The following is a 22727-nucleotide window of genomic DNA, read 5'->3' on the forward strand; positions in this document are numbered from 1 at the left end:
CTTTTCCTCTGACCTCTCTTCAGATCCATTTTAATTCTCTTTTTGTATCATATTCTCATATTATATTCCATAACCCTTAGAAATACAATAACTGCCACATCTGAGTACTCAGTGCTCAGTTCTGCTGTGGAATATTTCTTCTAGTCAGACAGCTCATGTCTGGAATATGCTGATGGTATTACAGGTATGAAGACAGATGGCATTTTGTGGGTATTTATGTCTTTAAGCTAGTATCCAAAAAACAAGTAAACATACCCATGGGGCAGATCCAGAAAATGCCCAACAGTACTGCACCATTATAAAAAAAAACTGTAATTATTCTTAATTGCTTTACAGAAATCATTCCAGTCTCAATCTCAGACCAAATCATTTCTCTACCAAAATAAAAATTTCCCTTCACTGCAATGAACACTGAATCATACTCTCATAATCATTCAACGTGAACCCGGTACTTGGATTGGAAAGAGTAACACAGTGCTTGTTCCATAGCCCTTGCAAATTTTACAGCAATGAAATCCTTATTACTCTTCAGTTTGCAAACTGACTTAGTTTACTTCAAACCTTCGGTCAGTATTATTTTGAAAGACCACTTGATATGGACTCTAGGATTCAAATTTCTGCATTGCTACATATTTATGTAAGAATTCATTAGAATTTTCACTTTCTGCCTACATTCCTGAAAACAGTAACCAATGCCTGTGAATGTTCACCAGTAGTCTGCTGTAGCATTAGCCCCTCTCTAATTGTCACTGACATGGAATCATTAATTTCAAAGACATTTTCTTGGTTTTCTGCTGAATTCATTTCACAGAATGAAAAGCACTAGCTGCACTTAAAAACATAAAATTCACACATCTGATACATGTTAACAGGCATAGCTTTCTTTGGAGTAAACCGTCATCACCCCACTGACACAAAGATTCTATCCCAGCCTGAATAAATTACACATTAACACCACCTAGAAAAATAGAATTTGTAAAAACTATAGAAGACCGAAGAGCAACTAATTATATTAACCCCAGTTAATGGGTAACACTCAAAAATTATATTAACTTTTAAAGTAAAATAACACCAGGAATAAGCATTCATTCTTAAACACAAATGTTTCTTTTCTCTACAGAAGGACAGAAAGACATGATGCAAATAGATGAAACACCTCTGACAACAACTCTTTTCCTACACATAAGGGTTTTCATTCTTATTCTACAAACATTCTAGCAAAAGTCGACAAGATTGAATATTGTCAGTCTGAGTTCCACTCTCTCTTGCTTCTGGTTTTATTTTTTCTTGGTTTTCAATGCCACTTAAGGACAGAACTTGTAATTCGGGAATCAGCATTCTTGTTTTTAAGGTAGCACTTAAGCATAATGCAGAAACAGGCCTCTCACATAATCCTCTTATGCCATATAAAAATAAAAAAACCCAAGCTCTTAAAATGCTGAAAAGTGCAAGTAATTTGACATACACGACTAACAAGTTTGCAGGTCCATTGTTTGGCTTTTATGGTTCCTCTTTTTGGACTCAAGTCTGGCTAGTTAAATGCATTGGTCCTCGAGACCTCCGGAGGGTCACCCTTCATTAAAATAACCTCTGTGGCAATAGTACTCTAGAAATGCTGCACAGCTGCGTTTCACACAACTTGTGTAAAACCTCCAGTTTGAACTGCTTCCAGTTGTGGTTTTACTATCAAGAGCAACACATTTGCTTTATGGCCATGAAGCATCTCAGCATGTTCTCTTCTAGGACATCTGTGACCAACTCTAAACCACTGTAGGGTTAGGTAATGTTTAATTTGGCATCTCTTCCCAGACAATTTGACTTGTTAAATATTTGTAAAAAGGTAAGATAGGGCTCTACCATCATGTCTTGTTGGCACAGATCTTCTGCCTATGCCAAAAAAACCCGTTGATAGTAAATCATGATTGATATCAACGTTTTTCCCTATTCCATGTTATTGATAATGATTCAGTCAACATAACAAGCTTCCAAATTTTCTGTTAAGTTTATTGCCATACTCAACAGCTTTGTGGGACTGAGCCCTTAGAAAGTCAGTTTCTCTGCAAATCTCTTTATAATTCATATATTGTCCATCATTGTATTAAGTATCTTTTGACTATATTCTATGACCTTTACTCAGAAGCTACCTAATGGCAAGATCCTCTCAATCAGTATTACTCCTGTGCTTTGAAGTGAGGCCAAAGACAGGAAAATCATGATGTAAAAATAACACTGTCCTTCTGTATTGCTCTAAGTATTTATTCATATTGACTATAATGTCAATTCCAACCACAGGAATAACAATGTGAATCTTTATCAACTGTGAGTCTTCATATTTGGCACTATCCCATGGTTTTGCTGCTTTTACTCACAGCAGTTCTGCAAAACTACCCCCTTCTAGTTCATATAACACCTAACAGCTGTCAGAAAGCATGGTTTTACTGCAGCCTTGAGAAAGCCCTGAAAATAATGATGTGAACAAGATTTAACTCAGAAAAGAATTTTATGAATGATTGCTATTGATGCTGCTGATTCTCTAGACAGATATGGCTGATAAATTGTCTTGACCCTAGACCTCTCATGACATACTCTCATCAGATAATTTTACTTGCTCACCTTCTCCTTTCCTACCCTTATCTGCTTTTCTTCTCTACTCCCCTTCGTTCATTGTCTTGCTTATATCCTTTTGGTTAAAACACATTTCCCTTTCATCTTTTTTTTTTCCTTTTACTTACTCCTTTCCATCTCCCTACCTGTCTCTACTGATGTCCCATTTATGTTACAAACCACTAAAAATGAAGTCTACATAGATGAATGATATCTGTAGAAATGAGAGAACAAGTTAGAGCCAATAGCTTACAGATAAACACTTCTATCACAGCAGAAGGGGAAGGAAGAAAGTAGGTATCCTTAAGACCTGGTCATTCTCACTTCAGCTGCAGAAGAATCATGTTTTCACTGGAAGTAGTACAGGTTTAGACTCATTCACTCATCCTGTTTCACCACCGTGGTAACTTTTAGGTGATGTCTTTTGACTGAGGAGGAAATTGTATCAAGAACTCTAAAAGACTTCTATCTGACTAGAATCAATCATGGAAAAACCATTGCCTAAGCTATGTGATTTGTCTCTCAACTTTCAAATGCAAAGGACAATGATTTGATTTCTAGAGAGCACACACTTCACAGTAACTTAAACTACAATTTCATTATCATTAAAGGACCCAAACACACTTAACTTGAACAATATACAGAAATACTTCATGTATACAAATAACACATAGGAAAGTGTTTTCCTAAATACTTCTATTTTGTTCTCTCAACTTTATCATCAGATAAGGCTTTATTTTTACTAAGGTAAACTGTTATCCTGTTAAACAGTTAAAGTTTCTCATCTTGCTATTTTATTCTCACTTTACAAAGCCATGCAAGGAATTTACTCCTAATTTATGCCTGTGGAAATAAAACAGTTTTCCAGGTGTTTACAAAACCGCTTTAATACTAGTTTTGTTTGTGCTATTTACTAGGAGTAGTTCATATAATACAAGTAGCATGTTTTCAAGAAATTCATCTTTTTCCGTATTGGAAATAAGCACTAAATTATGCAAGCCTCACAGGGATGTCTTTGAGGGCTTTTTTGGTTTGTTAGTGGAAAGACTTGACTTAGCCTGTACATTTTTGTTTGGGGGAGGTGGGTGTTTTGTTTTAAAAGTTAACCCAAGGAAGATTTGTTTAGCTGGGTTTATTTCTTTTGCATGAAGAATGACAAGGCTGGTCAGAGCAATAGAGCTTTAACATCAGAAACTCAACACCAAACTCCCACCTGCTTCAGAACTCTCACCTCTATCTATTATTACCTGAAAATGAGAGTGGCTCAAGGCCTCTCAGATGTGCAGGTGTAGAATTTCACTGGCCCATAAACATTCAGGGTAAAATAAGTTTCATGAGGCAGAAAAAACCACTTGTGATTGTAGAAGGAAAGGAGGTAGTATCCATTCTGAGACAGGAGTTTATCAACCAGCATTTGCTCTTTCATATTACCTTTCTCCTTCTCTGGAGTGTGGGACCTCCTGCAACCTCTGCACACTACCATAAGCAATTCAGCTCTTTCATTCTTGAGTTTTCTTATAACTTTGAGTGAATACCAATTCCACTCACAGCAATTTCTTGCTGTGCATTCTATGTAACTTTTTCCACAGTTACTTCAGCTTCAGAGAGATCCTATCTGCCTTCCCTTCCACTCCCTAAGAAGTCTTTCCAGGTTCTTCCATTACTAACATCAAATAAAATAATTAATTTTGCTCCTCTCCCATGTGCTTGTCCTCCTTGCATCTGTTTGACCTCAAATTCTCTGTTCTGACACATCACTGAATAATAGAATGTTTGAGGCTAGATGGTCTCTAGTCCAACCCTCCGCTCAAAGCAGAACCAACTCAAACAGGTCCCTCACAGCCCTGTCATGAAGTAACACGTTCCAGTGCTTCATACATCAAGTAGCCACTTTGAGTTGCTTTTTAGAAATAATTAAAGCTACTTTGGGAGCTAAATTCTGCTTTCATTAAAGTCAGCTGTAGCCTTGGTACTAATTTCACTGGAAGCATTATTTTCTCAGAACTGGGACAGTAGAAGGAATTGAATACAACTTAATTTTTATGTTTATTCACTTAAAGTCCTTGCTGTTTATCTCTCAACCCCAAGATTATTTCCCAAGGCTCTGTAAACTAAACACCTGTTTACAAACACAGGCATTTTTAACACCTCATAGACAGACACCTCAGTTTCCTGCATAATAATGATAAATAAAAAAGTCTGTTTTCTAATCAGTCTTCATAAATTACCATTTTTGTACCAGAAATGGTGGAAAAATAGCAAGATTAGTTAAAGTTTAAGGTTTGCCTTACATTGATTGTTTTTTATTGCTTCATTAAACCATACTGGTATATAATTAGTTCTGCCTTTAGTCTTTGGCAGTTCTTCCTGTTTAAGTTATAAGCACTACAAAGCAACATACAAGCATTTGTTTGTGTTATGTCTTTACATGCAGCTCCATTACAACACAATCACAAATTCTGTGGGTCCTCCATAAATGAGGGGGTAAGTGAGAAAGAATGGAGCCCTATTCCATCTTTGCCTCACACTGCAAAAAGTTTTTCAGTTTGCAAATGTAACAGTGTATAACTTACAGATTTAGCATTCTGCTCATAAGCTATTATGGTAAATTTAATAAATTAACCCATTCATTGTTAAAGTTATGTTTTGGACAGGATTGGAAAAGTCTTCAGCTAGAAATGGTCTCCCTTTAACCTTACAGAAAGCCATCTATGTATTTTCCCCTGGATGTTTTTTCCATTTGCTACAGTCAGTTGTTTGGCTAGGGAAAGATTGTCATCTGACATGTAACAAAGCTCAACCCTTAATTTCAATTGCATGGGGTGTGACCACACATCAGATACACACAGCCACAGTTCCTTTCTGGGGGAATAGTTAGGAGTCCTTGCTTGTTAACAACAGGTCTGATCACCTGTCCAGACTAAACCCCATTACAGCCATAGATCTGTATCTCAAGAACAATTTGGCTAGGGAACTTCAGCTGCCATCCAGCAGCTTGGGATCTGTACGATCTTCTGCTTTCACGTGTCTTGTGACATTATTAGTATGTATATGTAAACCATTAGGATTTGCTCAGTACCTTAGGAAACAGACTGATGCATTTAAACAGCCATTACTCAAGAGTTTTTGCTGCAGTGTTTCATAGATGTTTACAGTACAGGTGGTCTTTGGACTTTGAAACAAATATTGACTCTAGTACATGAAGTCAGGTTTCAGGAACCTATCTGCAAGAACAGTTGTGGAATTCGTAGATTCTGGCTTCCTGACAAGGAACATTAGGTTAAATTCAGACACTTTTGACTGTTTCTACATACATAATGCCACAAGAGACTTTTCTTTCATGTGGTATAAGACTGTAATTACTTTTCTGAAACATCTAGTGATCAAAAACCTTCCTAAGTCTACCCCAGATGCATAGTGCATGTGAAACAATAACCAATATTTGCAGATGAACCTCTTTTATGCTTGCAATGAAAATATTTGCATACTTGAACTGCTTGATACAGCCAAACAAATCTGCCTACACACTCGGAACTAGTCTAGTAAATAATGCATAGCAGAATTTTACAGTCATTTTGCATGACTGAAAATGACTGCACAATGCCGTGAGCTCCAGAATTAGGCTTGTATGGGTACCTGGAAAAAAGATACAATATACATCCAGCAACATTTTAGTCATGATTGCTAGCATGGGTTATTCACAGCCTTTTCAAAATGCTCCCACCATCATTGCTACAGAGCTCAAATACACTACCAATGCTTTGAGGTCTGCAGGAAACTGCTCACTAAATCTGATTGGTCCCATCTTGCCGAAATCCCCCAACCTTACCTTGTTACCACAGTTGGTTCAGCCAGGGAAGGTTGCCATTCAAGTAGCAATTTCACATACTTCACCTGGGCAAATATATTAGCAAACAGCAAACATCATTATCTTTCATCTATGTCTGAAAGATTTCACTGCAGCTAGTCATTTAGCAGTTTCAGATAAACAAGTCTGAAATAAGACACAGCCAAAAATACTCTTAGATATCTGTCTAACCAGGGGGCATTAGACAATGGATGAAGGGTATGTAGCATCAACCAACACAAGTATGTAAGTGGCACTAGACAAAAATGCATACAGTAACCAGAGCACACAAACGTTTCTACAGATTCTTACTCATAGATGGAATATGGAATGGAAAGTTTCCATCTCACCAGAAGATCTTCAGGCTTATAGACATAGCTGCAATCTCACAGTTTCATTATGATACCCATTCTTCATGAGTCCTTTGCCCCGAAACAAGCTGAAAGTCTCAGGATTTTTCCAGATTTGTAAATAAATACATTTGGTTTCTTAAGACAAAGCAAATAAGAGTCCAACATGTATTACTGTGTGCTATTGACATTTTAATCCAGAAACACTGCCTTGCATTTTTTTGAATTAGTTTTGAAACTTTGTGTTCATAGGAAACTGGGGAATGTCAGCAAAAAATTCACAAGATGTGCAGTGCAGGATATCATTATGCCTCCCCCCATCATCTTTGTTCCGGATTTACCAAAAAATTATTACACTATGAATAGATTTTATAATCAACTAGAAAGAAACAATAAGGGTAAGAACTCTCTGCAAACATTTTTATATGCATAAATATATATACTTTTTTGTCCACATACTTTTTCTACAGCATAAGGAATTCTTCCTATCACTTTCTCCATCTCTAAACAAATATTTTGACATCACAGGATGCTTGAGAACACCTAATTGTAACCATACCTTGAAATGAGACAGATGAAGGTGCTTAGAATGATTAGGCTCTAAACTTTCAAGACAGAGTTGTGGAGCTTGTTACAATTATTGTTATAAACTCTCATATATACTGGGCTAAGTGCAAAACTGAGTCATGTTATCTATGCCATTATTCTTTTTCCAGAAGAATGCTTATCATGAGAGTGAAGTGCAAGTAATGTCCTCTTAAAAAATAATTTTTTAAAAGTCACATGCAGGATTATCAAAGCTTAAAAAACAGAAAAAAGAGAATCTCTTAATGATCCTTCCAAAATGATTAGTAATAAAGACACATGCACCTAGTGGTTTCCTATTCCCCATGTTCTTTGTGACTGACAGCCTACTCACTCTCTACTGGAAAACAGAGAGGAACCACTAAAGAATGTTAAACCAACCCAGGCACTTTAGAAGTAGATGTGTAACAACTTTTTCATTTCTGTAAGGGCAAATTTTTACTCCTCTGCCAAATGGCACTAAGTCTAGCTAAGAACTAGAGTGGGACTTGTGAGGCATAGCGATCTTGTTTTGACTTTTAGCAAAGAGAAAAATCAGTACTAAGAATGTCACACCTTACCTGTTATACTGAAACGTGCAAAAAGTACTAACACTAACAACAAATTTCCTGAATATGATCTGGTGTCAGCGTTTGCAATGTGAATTAGGACTATAAAATTCAAAATGTGGTTCTTAAAGATTAAGATGAATAATTTTTTCATTTCTGCCATGCAGAGTATTCAAGTTATGCTCATCACAGAGATCACAGTACTCCAGGAAACAGACTAGCAACACTGGATTTTCTCAAGGAAGCAGACTCAGTTTTGGTGCTGTAAAAGGAAACTGAAGTCTGCAGCTCTACTAAGCAGAGAAGGAGAAAGACAGAACTATCAAATATTGTCTTTACCATTCTAAACCTTACCCTACATGGGTACGTAAGGTACCCATGGGTAGTAGCTCATAGCTAAACATACGCAAGAGCTGCTTTTAAGCTACATTTCTTTCATTCCAATATTTTCTCACTCCTTGGCCCTTTTCCCTGTCTTCCAGCTTTTCCTACTAATGGATTTAAGAAGGGCCTTAATTTCCTAAATTCATACTAATCATTGATTCCATTTCCTAGGCAGAGGACTGTTTCCTGTTTTTGAGGTTGACAGCTTACAGGGTTCCTGCTACTGTTCCTTCCTTATGTTCACAATCCACATTGCTTGTAATTAAACACCAGCGTTGCCTTTGGCTTCTCAATAGTTACCTAAGTCAACCAGAAAACAGAGAACAGAGCAGACCTACCATAACCAAAACATATCAACTATTCCTATCAACTCTTAAAAGAAAAAGCATTTGACCATACATGTTGCAAGGTATACACAGCAAAGTGAAAGAATTTTCTACTTTTACATTTCTACTACATTTTCTACTTTTACATTTTCTACTTTTGAAAATTAGTGTTGGAATGAGCATCCATCATAAACCAACTCCTCTATGACACCGTCTTTTCTGTGTCTTTAGAAATCTTGGCTGCAGTTTATTAATCACCTCCCAATTGCTACCAATGGCTTAGCATCTCAACAGCAACAGTCGGAGAACAAGACATTTGGAGGTTTTGGGTGATCTGTTCTATTTGTTACCTTCCCACTTCGGCAGAACCATAAAATATGTCACTGGGATTCTCTAACTCTTTAGAAGCAAGGTCAGCATAGTGATTTCAATGAGTAATTATTTTTAAGACACACACAAATATTCCCATGCAGCTGGCATGAATGTTTTACCAGGACTCAAGTGAGAGTCCTGCCAATAAGTTCAGTAAGCACAGACCAGATCTCCTTAGAAACTAAAATATTCTCTACACAGACAGAAAACTAGAATACAAAATTCATTTCTAGATTTTATATTAACAAATATTTGAACCCATTCAAAGCTGCAGGCTTCATTTTTACAGCATTTGTAACACTGAAATACTGTAAGCAATAAAATTTTGTTTCACTTAATACTAGGAATTTACTTATCCTAACAAACAAAGCAAAACACAGAATAGTCAATGGATCTTTTTTAAAGGTTAGATGATCTTTTGGTTTAAAGAAGTGTGGAAAAAATATATTGGTGTATTGCTCCCAGCTGCATGAGCTTATCACAAATCCAAGTGGGAACTTTCTTGTACTAGTCACAGACTAGCAAGACAGTTGTAGTTGCTGGAGACACATTTGAAGAAACTGTAGCAAAAAAGGGAACCTGCCTTTACAGTACTCTATGTCAAGAGTCAGGCCAAATACATAGAAATATATAGGTCTGGCTGTATTCTCCAATTTTTTGTTCCAAGCAAAGCTTGGTCAAATTCTAAGACAGGTTCATACATCATGTAACTATGCTGAGTTTCCAAGGGATAGCTTAAAAAAAGAGCCAGAAAAGTCACATAAAAGGGTAAGGGGAACATGTGTTTAACAGTGGCCTATGTCTGAACAGTAGTGAAAATGTTTATCCTAAACATACTAAGACATCAGTGTCTACAAAAACATGATCTATTGACATAAGAGTATAGTGTTTCAGAGGGATGACTGACCATAGTTCTTGCTGAGAAACCTGATTAAATTGTAAAATACAAGCAAATAAAGTATCACTTAACTCAAGCCCAAGTGAGGAAGAAAATAGTGGTACATTTTTTCTATAAGGTCTGCTTAGACAGATACATATGCCCACTGAAAAAATGTTGAAGAACAGCTGTCTCAGAACTTCACAGCAGTCCCAGCCCTAGAAATTTTCAGCTGTCAGTGCCTGAGGGTAACTTTTCAGTGCAGCTAGGTTTACAATGAAACAAAAAAAACCCCAGATCTTGTTTCCAGGGTTACAATTATCAGCTAAATAAATAGCATTTTTTAAACTTATCTACTAAACACATCAGTGGCAAAACCACAATTGCTTAAGATAATAATGAACCAAATACAGGTGTGTCTGCATGCAGCCAGTCATTTCTGGAAGAAAGTACATTTAGGAGGTGGAGTAGAAATGAAGCAGAATGATTGGAGAAGCCCAACACACTCCCAGGAATGTGACTTGAAACAGCAAAGGGGAGCTGCAGTGCCCCTTTGCTGCAATGGGAATGATTTTTTTTTTTTATCTGAATGTTTCCTCTCCCATCCTCCCCACAACAATTAACCTCTATTTCTGCAATATCTTTCCCTATATGTAGTTTGAGTCAACCAATTCTCTCATGTTTTAAGTATGTTAAAGGTTTAATAAAGAGGAGACAGCTTCTCAGAGGCAGAACTCATGTTCATATTACTAGAGGGCTCAACCCTCTTATGATTTCAACCACAGCTTTTTCAGCAACTTCAATGCGAAGAAAATTGAGATTTGTGGGAGATTACTTCATCAGTGCCCCAAAAACTGTTTTGCTTCAAAAATTTTGAAACAAAACAACAACCACCAGCTCTATTAGAGCTGAAAATATGATTGAGTTCATTAAGAAAAACAGACTAAGCAAGATACTGATCAAGTTCAGACATATTTCCTCCTCCTCCCCCAGAAAAGCTAATTTCTTTATCTGGGATCTGCTAGACTATGTCTAAATTATAGAGGAACCACTGAGTAAAATTATTTCTTTTGCCCAGAAAAGAATTTGCTGAACTCAAACATCCATGGGTTCTTGCATCAAACCAAAGTCACATATTTTTCACACTTACTTTCCCAAGACTATGCAAAAAAATTCTTTATAATAGCAACTTCTGTTGAGATCCATGAACAACAGAAAGTGGCAAATTCTCCTTGGAGAGTTGTTTAAGACTCCTAAACCTTCTAAATACTCCTCAGAGAGGGTAAGATTATTCAGATAACTTTGGTATATTCCTAAATATCCATGTTTTTTCTAATTAAAACCCAAGCTTCACATTGTCATTTAAATTACATGGAAATTTTAAATTATGCCAGATGCAAAGTGATGGGGAAGGGTTTTGATTTTTAGTATATATTTCTATGTCAGTACAGAGACATCAATACAGCCTTTGTAATAGGTAACAACTCAAGTAAGATTAACCAACAAGAAGCCAACAGCAACCTTACATTACTTGACCATTTACCTGTGGATTTACTTTTAGGTGGTAATACAAACATGCTTGCTTATTAGTAATAAAATGGTTTAACATAAACCCTTTTTTTTACCTCCCCCTCAATTAACTCATATCCATATAGTCAAAAGACTAACCTAAGGAGCTGGTCATCTCAATTTTTTATTTTCCCAAAATGGCCACTGATTTAGGGTACCCTACAACTGAAGATAAAATGGAAGCACTCAGCATCTCCACACAGGCCCCAGTGAAGGTAATTTTTCAGGATGTAGCATCTTCTAGAGTAACTTATTTCAAATAAAAATAGTATAAATTACAAAAATTCTGATCTCAGATCTAAGCTAAACACCAATTTTGGTTTCTGATAATAATTCTATGAGGTGCAGGTTTACAGGGAAGACCCAGAGCATTTCAGTTGGATATCCATCCGAGATCTCTCAGATTCTGTGAAACAGTCTTCTGCTTCTTAAAGTTTGCTACACTGACAGCTTGATTAAAGGACACATTCTTCCACCCTGCCTTTCTTCCACTACTATTAGCCCAATAATACCCATTTAAGTGTTTATAATAGAATAGCTTCTTCCATCATATAAATTGAAACAAATGTACAAGTATAAAGCACAGACTATACAAGGGTTTATAACAGTAATGTCAGAAAACAAAGAAAGTGAAAAAACAAACAAGTGTAATAGTCAGATATTTTTCACAAGTAGATCAGTCCTTATCAGCAAATAACAGGATTAGACTCTCTTTTCTAGCTGTAGTCAATAGACACTGTTCTTTATCTAACCTAAGTACAGGAAAAACTTCACAGAGGTAAAGCAATTAATAGCTGACTTCAAATATGAGTAAACTGTATTAGCAAAGTTCAGAGGAATTCAATTTTACAGTTAACCCAGACTAATTCATCCAGCTCATTACCATTAGCAAATTACTGTATAAAGCTTTTGCTTACAAAAAGATAACTTGATTCTTTCAGACTACAAAGGAAAGTCATCCATGATAAGAATGGGACTGCAGACTTAAAGTCTATTCTGTTAAAAGATAACATTAAAATGTGCTTGCTGCAACATGTATATCTCCTCCTAGGAGGAAAGCTTCTCACATTGCAGAGCTGAGTTTCCATCTTTGTGAGCAGACTGATAGTTAATCTGATTCATTTTGTCCTATTCTGGGCTTCATATCTGTTTTCATCCTTATGCTTCAGTATTGCTGGAATGAGAACAGCTGTGAATGGGCACATTACTATCAGCACGTTCTTTGGAGGATCTGTACATGGGGTCTGATAGCAGCCTAAATAAGTCTGCTCCTATTCTGAAGAAAGGAAAAATGACAATTTCATAAATCTTCTGTCAGTATTTAGCATCTTATTTTCAGCAACATTTTCTATCATCTGCCTTGGAATTTTATCTTCTTCATTCCACAAAAATGTATTCAAAGGGAATGCAAGCTGTAGCTTAAGTTAAATTAGGTAATCACATTTTCTTTTAATATACAACTTTAGATTTTATGCAGAAGCTAAACTGTATTAATGTTTCTGGAATCACATCACATGTAGTAAGAATAAAATACTATCATCTTTTCTGCTCTCTTCCTGTTCCAGGCTCTAGTTCGCTATACTCCAAAGAAGGTTAAAGTTCAGGAGAAGACAAAGATAATTTTAAGCTGCTTTAATTTCCCTTCAGGCTTAGACACTCAAGCATAAGTCATCTTTGTTGTGGACTACATTTCCAAGTTACCTACAGGCTGCTTTGCATGTTAAGAAAGCACTGAGCCAAGAACTGTTTACCCTCTGGTCCTATATCCAACATAAGAATTCCTATAAAGCTGTAGAAGTTGATCAATGAACTAGGTCTATGCACATCAAATCCTGAAAAAAATGGGAATTCCTATAAATAATATTTGAACAACTTATGTCTTCTGTACATAATTAACAGCAAATGAATAGGTAAATTGGAATCTACCATTTTATTTTGACCCTTGAAGCAATTCTCTGATAAAAGTTTCCAACCAAAAATTCAATTCCTGTCTAGAAAGTGAGGAATATGAACTGCAGGATCACAAAGAAAGTCACAGTTAAAAATAAGCTGAAACAAAATGACAAAAGTCGTAGTTTTCATTGGTTGTAACTGACAGAGCCACCAGTATGTTTATTTAGGATGCACTCTAGTGGACACACATGTAACAAAATCAAAGAAAGATACAAATGTTATGAAAACAGAGAAAGTGAAAGCCACACATTGCAAGTAGCAATTAGAATTATTTACTAGCATGTTTTGAAATACCATCTTACAACTTGAACATATTTCCTAATTAAATATGAAGGCTGTATGATGACTGAAATTTTCATAGTCAACATAACTGACATAAAACGTAAATGGACACAAGTTACCAATTTTTGGAAAGTTTAATCTAAATAATGAGATTCAGTTACTCATACTAGCTTAAAAGAGAAACTCCTATCTATTTATCCAGTTACTCCATCCTTTTGGGATTAGCACAAGAAGCTGCTGTGCATACAGTGTTAATAAGTGTAATTAGAACTGTAGTGTCTTAAAATGCAGCCTTAAAATGGTACTATTTTAATTGTTGCTAATAAATATAATCATAAACTGTGACTAAATTGGTTTGTTGGAACATCAACCATAAGGGCATAATCATTTCACAGAAAAGATTCTTGACTGTCATAGACATTGCAAACTTCTACTGATACAGAATATAGATAGCAAAGCCTGACCATCTAGTCAAAAAACTAGTTCCATTTTTCATTACCTAAAGTTACACAAACCTTTCTAATTATTTAAACCTGGAGAGTAACATTTTTCTCTTTTGGTTTTAAAGATGTTCTTTTAAGACATGCTAATTAACACCATCCAAAAAGCAATATGACAATAAAGAGGGCAACCGGATTTTTTTTAATAAACATACTTTATTTTTAAGGGAAAAATAATATTACTACACTAGAAATCAATAGTGCTTACCTTTTTAAAAATCAATAGGATTACACCTAGTATGAGCCACATGAACCAAACAAGTTATCTAGAGCAGAAAAATATTTATTGCATGATTGACCTTTGCCTATTTGGTATATAGATATTTTTAACATTTTGCCAAAGATAGCAAAACCCTTAAAGCTAGCTATAATATAAACAAAGTGAAAATATCCCAAAAATCTTTCATCCCAAAACTGAAGAATGCAGTGAATGCACTATGCTCTGAATTTGTAATGCAAAGTATTCTCATTATACAATATTGGAAATGACTTCATGTTAATTGTCCAACTAACCTCTATTATTAGAAAATAGTGAGAGGTAAAGGCATGTTTTAGCCAAGAAGCACAAGATTTCTTAACGCTGGTGTCTTTTCCATTTATAATGAACAGATACAGAACTTTCTTGACAACCTGGAATAAGATATCAGTAGTTACAGACATTTGTTCTTATACAACCTAATGCAATCTTTAAGGATTATAAAAATTATTTTTATAGGTTAATATGGATCAGGCTAAATATTCTTTTTTTTTTTTTAAAGTGAAGCTTGGAGAACTAATAATGATATTTAGAAAGAAACAACACAGATGTAATTTATTGAATTGCAAATTCAAGACAAATGCAGGAAAGATTATTTTAAGACTTGACTAATCAAAACACTGATATGCAGATGCTTGCAGCTCATCTAATATCAAGTTATTATAAAGCCTAGACCAAATATCTAGCATTACAAAAAGCACCTCATGATTTCTTAGAGAAGATCTTTTAGTATATCTCTCTACTGAGTCACACAAGTTCAATTTCTCTTACAGATTTTCTTACAGATTAATTACAAAAAACCTTCTGATTTGATTTCTATATCTAGTTTGAGACGCAGAACTCTTTCAATCTTTTAGTCTATAGAACATTCCTTCTTTCTATCAGAAACCATTCAAATTCTTGGAAAAAAGATTTTCCAAGAATCTTCTCTTTTTTAATATTGATTCAAATTATCATATTGTAGCCCTTCAAAATAATCTTGACATATTAGTTATACCTATAATTATTCCATTGTTACGCTTCAAGAATCAAGGGGCAATAAGATATATTTACCACTTTCATTTTACTTGCGGTTTTCTTCCTCTGAGTCAGCCATGCTAGCTACAATGGTTTAAGAACAAAAAGGAAGCATCACATGCCAGAATTAACAGACTTTACACAAACACCAAGAAAGCACAGAAACTGAAACAACAGCTATGTAAATCATTTCTATAAATAAAATACATAAATGAAGACATTACACTTCAGGATCAGCAAGTAATGATTAGAAAATATATTTACTGCTTTCAGGTCAGTTGGGAACTTTCTTGTTCTGGTTCTGCCGTGAGATCTGTTATACTCTAAAAACAAAAAAGAAATTCTGTCAGTTGCCAGCAGTTACTGAACTTTGTAAAAAGAAAAAGGGGAAAAGAAAAACAAAAACCCACATGACAGACAAGCTGGTATTCAGCAATATGATTCTGCATTCATCCATTCAGTCAAATACAATCAAGTTTACCATGAGACTTTTATTATTATATATCTATCTCCAGTGCATCTGGACGAAGTATTATGATTCTTAGAACAGAATAGTTTTAATAGTAAAAGTCTATACATTTTCATTCTATTGATCTGTTCTTAATTTGTAGTTTAACTCAAACATATTGTAAAACCTGAAACAACATCACCAAAGGCCAACGTAGTCCAACTTTAAATGATTTTTGGCATGAAAACTTGGGACCTGGCACATATAAGGAGAAGCAAATAAGTTTGCTACTCATTTTCACCTCTGGTTTCGCAATTCACATATTTAAAAACACATTAAATATGCCTGAAGCCTCAAGAATACTTTTTAATATGTAATTATCAGAAAATTATAAATATTGGGGCTACACAAGACCTTAGAGAACTCATCTGATTTACCCTAGTGAAAAAAACACCTGTGAAAACCTGACCCTAAGAATACTCACAAGTACATTCATAAATATATTTAGAGAACACTTATAAAACAGGCTGTTATTAAAGTAACCTTAAGCATAAAGCATATTAATATCACAATATAAATTCTAAGCTAGAATTACACCACTAATACCAGAAATTAGATCAAATTAAGGCTAATAAAGAAAAAAGGATTGTGATAATGATGTATTAAAACTAGTATATCAAAATCTCAAGTCATACCGTTCGGAATACTCCAAGTGTAAATAGTCAGACATACCAAAATCTTTATGACCAGTGAATACTGAAAGCTGAGTGATTTTGCAAGAGTTAGCAGTATCTGTTAAATATACCACCATGCCTTATAATAAATGAAGGCTAATTCATGGCCTCTCATTTCCCTAGACTGTCCAGTATAAAAGGAAGGAGAGAAAAGAGCTAAAAGAATAAGCTGGGCATAGAAGATGTCTGAGGATCACAATATGGAGCCATAGTTGTAGTACTGAAAGCAGCACACATGTTGACACAGGGCTCAGATAACCTGATTCTCAGCAAGTCTTCGCCCTAGTGAGCACTGTGTGTCCTGACTATCTGGTCTTTTATGTTAAAATGTTTGCTCAGATACCTGTGCACAAGAGTACATTCTGCTGCAAAAAATACTTCAACCAGAAAAATATAAATAACTTCAATCACTCAAACAAGTCATCTTTTGTGATTTAATACATGTTGTATATGACTCTCTGTTCACATGGCAAAGAAAGGCTGCCTGCTGTCTGAAAATATTCATACTTTCATTTGTAACATATCTGAGTACAAAAGGACATTTAAAATCTTGAGGATTTAGTCAGCCAACACCACAGTCTTTTAGAATAGCTTAACTTGTACCAGAGAACAGGATAAGGACAGTTTGGATGTTGTGGCCAAAACACCATCCCTTAAAATGATAGGAGAGAACCAGCACAGTCTTAACTGCAACAGTTTTAACCTTCGATATGTCAGCACAGAACAACAAATCTGTAAGAATCAATCATTTATTATTTCCCTGTTCTTTCTAAACACTTACCTCAAACTGTCCATTGTCATCTAGCTCCTTGACTGTGGTCAAATTAGGTGCCCCAGGTCTATCTGTAAGTTCAGCTATTGTCTTTTCATTTTCCTATGATAATGACAGCCAGTTTTCAGTTAAAACCATTCCATGTCACAAATAATTTTCTATAGAGAATATTTCAGATGTGTTAAAAATGGTATTAATACAAAGATAATACTTCAGATGCATGCTATACAAATGTGTTAGTATGTGAATATGGTCTTTGTGTGCTTGTTAAGACTATTTTAATCAGTTTTTTAAGTAACAGGAATGTTGGTTTTAACTTCTACATACTCATTTTTCCTGTCACTTTCATACTGTCATCTTTCTACAATTATGTTCTATCAGTATTTTTACTGAGAGGTCTAAAAACATACAATATGACTTGCTCCACATAAATTTAATATTCACATTTAAAAGTTTTATTGAGATAAACACGCCAATTATCAATTTATGTCTTTACTGAAATAGCATTAAAAGACCATACACTTACACAACCATCTGTATACACATTCTTTTGTTAGTATAAATTCCTGTGCTCCAAGAGGATTTCAGAATCAAGAGGCATCCTAATTTGAAACCACAGTTCCTTTTCCAGTTACAGCAAACTGACTTTGTGTTAACACACAGTAAAACATTGCTGTCTAGACACTTCCATTAGACATGCTTAAGTTATAATACTTTCTCATAAATACCATCAAGGAACATGAAAGCATCAACTAAGCTGAATTTACACTAAGTTTTGCAACAAATTTATGCTCTGTTTTGAATATAAACTACATAAATCTAATAGAAAAGACCAAAAGTCAAGTATAAAACCCAGGCTGGAAAGTAAGGTGTTAGACATTCCTCTCCCATTTTCACAATTTTTTTTTAAATTGTGTGTTGGTTCAATACTCATGGGCTTCCGCCCTGTGTTTTGTATTTAGTGCCTGCATCTGGAAGAGACAGCTGATTCACAGTGTTTTCAAATCACTGACTAAGCTTTGACATAGTCTAGTGGAGGGTGTCCCTGCCCACAGCAGGGGGCTTGGAACTAGATGATCTTTAAGGTCCCTTCCAACCCAAACCATTCTCGGATTCTATGACTTAAACCTCTTGATCTTTCTGCTGCAACAGCTTTTCATCTTCTTCATTCTGCAGTTCCAACTTCTCACGTTCTTGTTCCAACTGCCAGTTTAAGAAAGGACAAGTTAGAAGGAAAAAAACCTACACGATCTTCCCCACCCCATTGCTTACAATGTATTTCACAATTGAAATCTTAAATAAAATAAAAAAGCATAAAACATAACTGCAATGTTAATAACATAAAGCCCCTTCAGTATCACCTGATTCAACATTTTCACAAGTTTTAGACTTGCATGGAGAGAAAGGCTTTACTACCAAAAGGAAGAAGAAATAGACAACTGAAGTTAGCATACACACTTAAGATGCTGTCTCATTCCTCATACTCTTTAGCAGTCTATATTCATCATCTCCTATACTTTGGATTAAGCTCTCTGATACTTATCATGGTATTTTGCACAGACAGATGAATCCACATAGAGTCAAATCTATAGAAAAGATTGGTAAGCAATGCCATTAACATTAATCATCTTCATCATCAACCTTTACAACTTCCAGCTGGAAATATCTAATACAAATTGGTTTTTATTTGTGAGCCTAAGTCCTATTGAATCAAAACTGCATAATCTAAGAGTTCACATTCAACAACGCTAGGGCCTAGAGAATACTGTTTGCTGTAGCATTTTGTGAACAGTTACTACAAACATTGCTAAATTGTAGTAACTAGTTTTCACATGCCTGTTTGGTATGTAAAATCAAAACAAGCCTGAGTACATGACTATAGCCAAAACTATGAGTTAGGTTAAAAAATGCATCTGAGTATTGTTCAACATCTTTCCCTCAGTTTACATGACATTAAATATTTCTCTGTGAATTATCTCTAGATACAATCTCTTAGTCTTGACTCCATTTACTATTTTAAACAACTTACAAAATCCTTAAGCAAATAACTGTTGGTCTGCAAATTAGTAAATCCCAAATTTAAAAAGTGCAAGTAAAATAGAATGACTGCATCTTCCACTAGAACTGGGCTTAACAAGATTGGCACAGATTTAAAATTAAACTTTTGATTTTAACATCATGAAAGTCAGCCATGTAAAAAAATCTTGTCAGACAATGTGAACTTTACCACAGCAACAGATGCTGTTACACATGTGCTCAAATTCATGTGATTCCTTTATAAACGACAGATAGAAACACATATTACCTTTATTTCTCATATTTCAAGTCCACATAGTATAGAATATATATATTCTATATATAGAATTTAAATTGCTTTATGCCAACAGAAGGCTCAGGTAGCTAAGGAAACAAAGAGGCATCTCATTGGATCAAGCTATAAAAACTGCTTGAATTTGCAATCTTCATTTGCTGATTTGCAACCATTTTCAGGACTCTGTAATTATGTATACATTCACATTACCTTTTTTGTCTTACTGATATTACATTCAGGTAGCTTAAGACAATGATCAGTTATTGCTCCCAGGCCTCCTCACAGGCCTGCCAAAAATATTTGCAATGATTTCTAGCTTTATTTGCACCAGCTCTTGTTCATAATTAACTACAGAATACAGTCTACTTATTTTAAGTTACTTCTTGTACAAGTCTTAAATCGCTTGTTTTTTACCTTAGGATCTTTAATTATTTTTTATAACATTTTACTACATACTACATAAGTTTTCCTTCCCATGTGCTGACTAATCATTTCAGTTATTATTTAGTAAAGTGAGATTAAAATACTCCTTTTATGCCACCTTCTATCAAAATCATTATACCAAGATTAGAAGTATACAGAGCACTAAAAGATGCCACATCATCATACACTATCTATAATTATTTATTATTAAGTATTATTAACCTGACATTGTTCTTCAAGTTTCTGCTGGAACAGTAACTCTTCTTCCTTCATTTTTCTTAACATTTCAAGTTCTACCAGGGCCGCCTCCCGTTCTTGTTCCAGCTCAATCCTCTCCAACATTCTCTATTTCAGAGATAACACAGAATCAATTAAAAAAATAAAAAGATATTAAATAGTATTAATTATATTGTCATGAACCTTTTTGGCCAAGATGGATCCACCTTTTTTTCTTCATCTAAATTTCTTCTGTAATTGTAAATCCAATGTGCCAGATACTCTATTGGATCTGCTGGCCGATGCTCTACAACCTCTGCCAGTCCCTTTTTCAAACAACTTCCCAGACATCTCTTCAGATACTGAGACTCCATTCACACCTACTAACAACAAACAGACAGACATTAGCCATCAATATAAGAACTAAATTAGGATTTTTACAAATTATTGCCTCAGGCACCAAAAACTGAGTACAACATCATTCTTTTTATTAACCTAGCAATTAATAGTAACAAATTCCTTAAATTTAATATTAGTTTAGTTCTTAAAAGCTCTAATAATATATTAGTTACATTGAGCACCGCAGAAAAAAAATGCTCAAAACCTCCCTTACTATTTAGACAAAGATAATTCAGAAACTGCTTGGAAATTCTAAGTCAGCATGATAACAAAAAAACATCAAAAGCACAACAGGACATAGGACACTTCTATACAGATATTTGAAGAACAGCAAAGTAGTTCTGTAAATAATTAAATACAGATTTTAGTTTGAACTAACAAAGGTATCTTTAGGATATGTATGCAAGACCAGGACCTAAAGGAATCACTCTATACAGCTATGAAAGTAACAAGTCCCTATACACACACACAAAGTTTTACTGCTCCTGTACTGTACTAGTAAACACATAACACACCTGCAATCCAATTTCTGTAATACTGAAAGACCCATCATTTGTCCTCAATAGGACTAAATCTATATCACACAACCCTTGTCCAGAAAAACAGGACCCACCCAGCAGCCACCCCACCCCAAACACACCACACAGCTCTACACTACTACCTTCCTACTACACTGTGGAAAACACCACACATGTAAAACTTCTCCCACCCGACCATTTTCACCTGGAGCCTCCACCCACGCCCTCTGCCCCCGGACTCCATTTAAGCCCAGGCTGGGGCCTTCACCTCTCCCCAGAGCTACGTGCTGGGTGGGCCTGTCCCTAGCTGTGCTCCTGTAGTGCTGTTCCTATTTCCTGGGTAGATCAGCACGCCACCTCACCCCGACCAGTGCTCCATAGACCGCCACTAAGACCTGATGCTGTCACCACCCTGCCTCAGGTACCGTGGGGCGGTTACTAAGGTAATTATCTAGCCTGCCCTACAGCCGTTTTTAGTTCCCTCAGAGAGCCACCCCACTCCAGCTGCTCCCCGGCACTAGTTCCCGGAGTCCCGAGCACGTCTCCGGGACGGCAGCCTGCACCACGCTCGTACCCACCCGCTCCTACTGAGCGCCTGCCTCCGGCCCAGCGGCTGTTGGGCGCCTCCTCACCCGCTCCAACGTCGCTCTCCTCAGAGAGACTCGAGGTAGGCGCGCACCACCCCAGAACGCGTTGGGTTCCTAAGCAACACCGCTCGCGACCTTTACGCAGACGGTAGGAGGCACACGATTGGAGGAAGGGCGCGACGTCGTAGTGGGGCAGTGCCGGATGGGTGGTGGTGAGTTCTGGGGCGGTGTCCGGCAGCCGGGGGAAACCACCGGCCTCTGTCGAAACGGTGTGTCCGCTGCTGCTCCTCGGGGTCTTCCTAGGGACAAACCCACTTCAGATGTGTTTAACGTCATCTCTCCGTGAACAGTTCCCTATCAGAGGGGGCTTACGCAAAAACGAAACACACCTGTAATCAGTCCTGATGCAGTATGCTGGTAACGTACAGATACTTCAATTTAATTTAAAGAGTCAGTCATATCTAAGCAGATAAAGACTAGAAAGCAATTTAAGAAATAAAATGTTCTTGCAATTTTAACGTAAGGAACCCGAGCTAACGCTGAATAGGGGTTTTGTAGGCAAGGACAGGGGGCCTTCTAAATAAAGCTGTGATCTCCCGTACTTTGAAGTTAGACTTCCAGCTTTAAAGTGGAGTGATCTTTTTCTCGTCACTGACAAACTTACTACCTGACATTCACCTCAAATTTGGCCAGCTGCTCGTTTTACTGGCAACTTTTAGTCAGGTATTACGAAAAGCTACAGATAATTGCAGCTGAAGGAATTAATTCAGCGTCTGAATCAATTCTGAAGCCTAACTGCGTTAACGTTGTCTCGGTCTTTCCCTATTAGAAACGAAAGATCGCGGAGTG

At 36.1% G+C, this 22727-nt stretch overlaps 1 protein-coding gene across 6 annotated transcripts; it reads right to left on the bottom strand.

Moving 5' to 3' along the window:
- Positions 1-13226: 13226 nt before the first annotated feature.
- Positions 13227-22259, bottom strand: LOC129208999 (DPY30 domain-containing protein 1-like). Of its 6 annotated transcripts, XR_008577948.1 has the most exons (8): positions 21870-22259; positions 20602-20754; positions 20381-20503; positions 18553-18627; positions 17434-17526; positions 15735-15793; positions 15507-15554; positions 13227-14827 (listed from the first exon to the last, which is right to left on the bottom strand). XR_008577948.1 is itself a non-coding variant. In XM_054832671.1 (7 exons), exons 2-6 carry the CDS (start codon positions 20746-20748, stop codon positions 15740-15742), a joined length of 492 nt encoding a protein of 163 aa, XP_054688646.1. In that variant the 5' UTR covers positions 20749-20754; positions 21870-22259; the 3' UTR covers positions 14846-15554; positions 15735-15739. The 6 variants fall into 6 exon arrangements, 5 of the variants coding, with proteins under 5 accessions (XP_054688646.1, XP_054688644.1, XP_054688645.1 ...); XM_054832671.1 differs by lacking the exon at positions 13227-14827 and having other exon boundaries at positions 14846-15554; XM_054832669.1 differs by lacking the exons at positions 13227-14827; positions 15507-15554; positions 15735-15793 and adding an exon at positions 15870-17304 and having other exon boundaries at positions 21924-22259.
- Positions 22260-22727: the final 468 nt, after the last annotated feature.

Source organism: Grus americana, chromosome 7 (genome assembly GCF_028858705.1).
Source record: "Grus americana isolate bGruAme1 chromosome 7, bGruAme1.mat, whole genome shotgun sequence".
NCBI classification, from domain to species: domain Eukaryota; kingdom Metazoa; phylum Chordata; class Aves; order Gruiformes; family Gruidae; genus Grus; species Grus americana.

Bases quoted from the DNA above. Each gene is read 5' to 3' on its own strand.
- LOC129208999 (XM_054832669.1), bottom strand. From the start codon at position 20,748: ATGGAGTCTCAGTATCTGAAGAGATGTCTGGGAAGTTGTTTGAAAAAG. The intron at 18,628-20,380 runs GTTAATAATACT...TTAAACTGGCAG, and splicing joins AACTTGAAGAACAATGTCAG to TTGGAACAAGAACGTGAGAA. The intron at 17,527-18,552 runs GTTTAAGTCATA...TCATTATCATAG, and splicing joins TGCAGCAGAAAGATCAAGAG to GAAAATGAAAAGACAATAGC.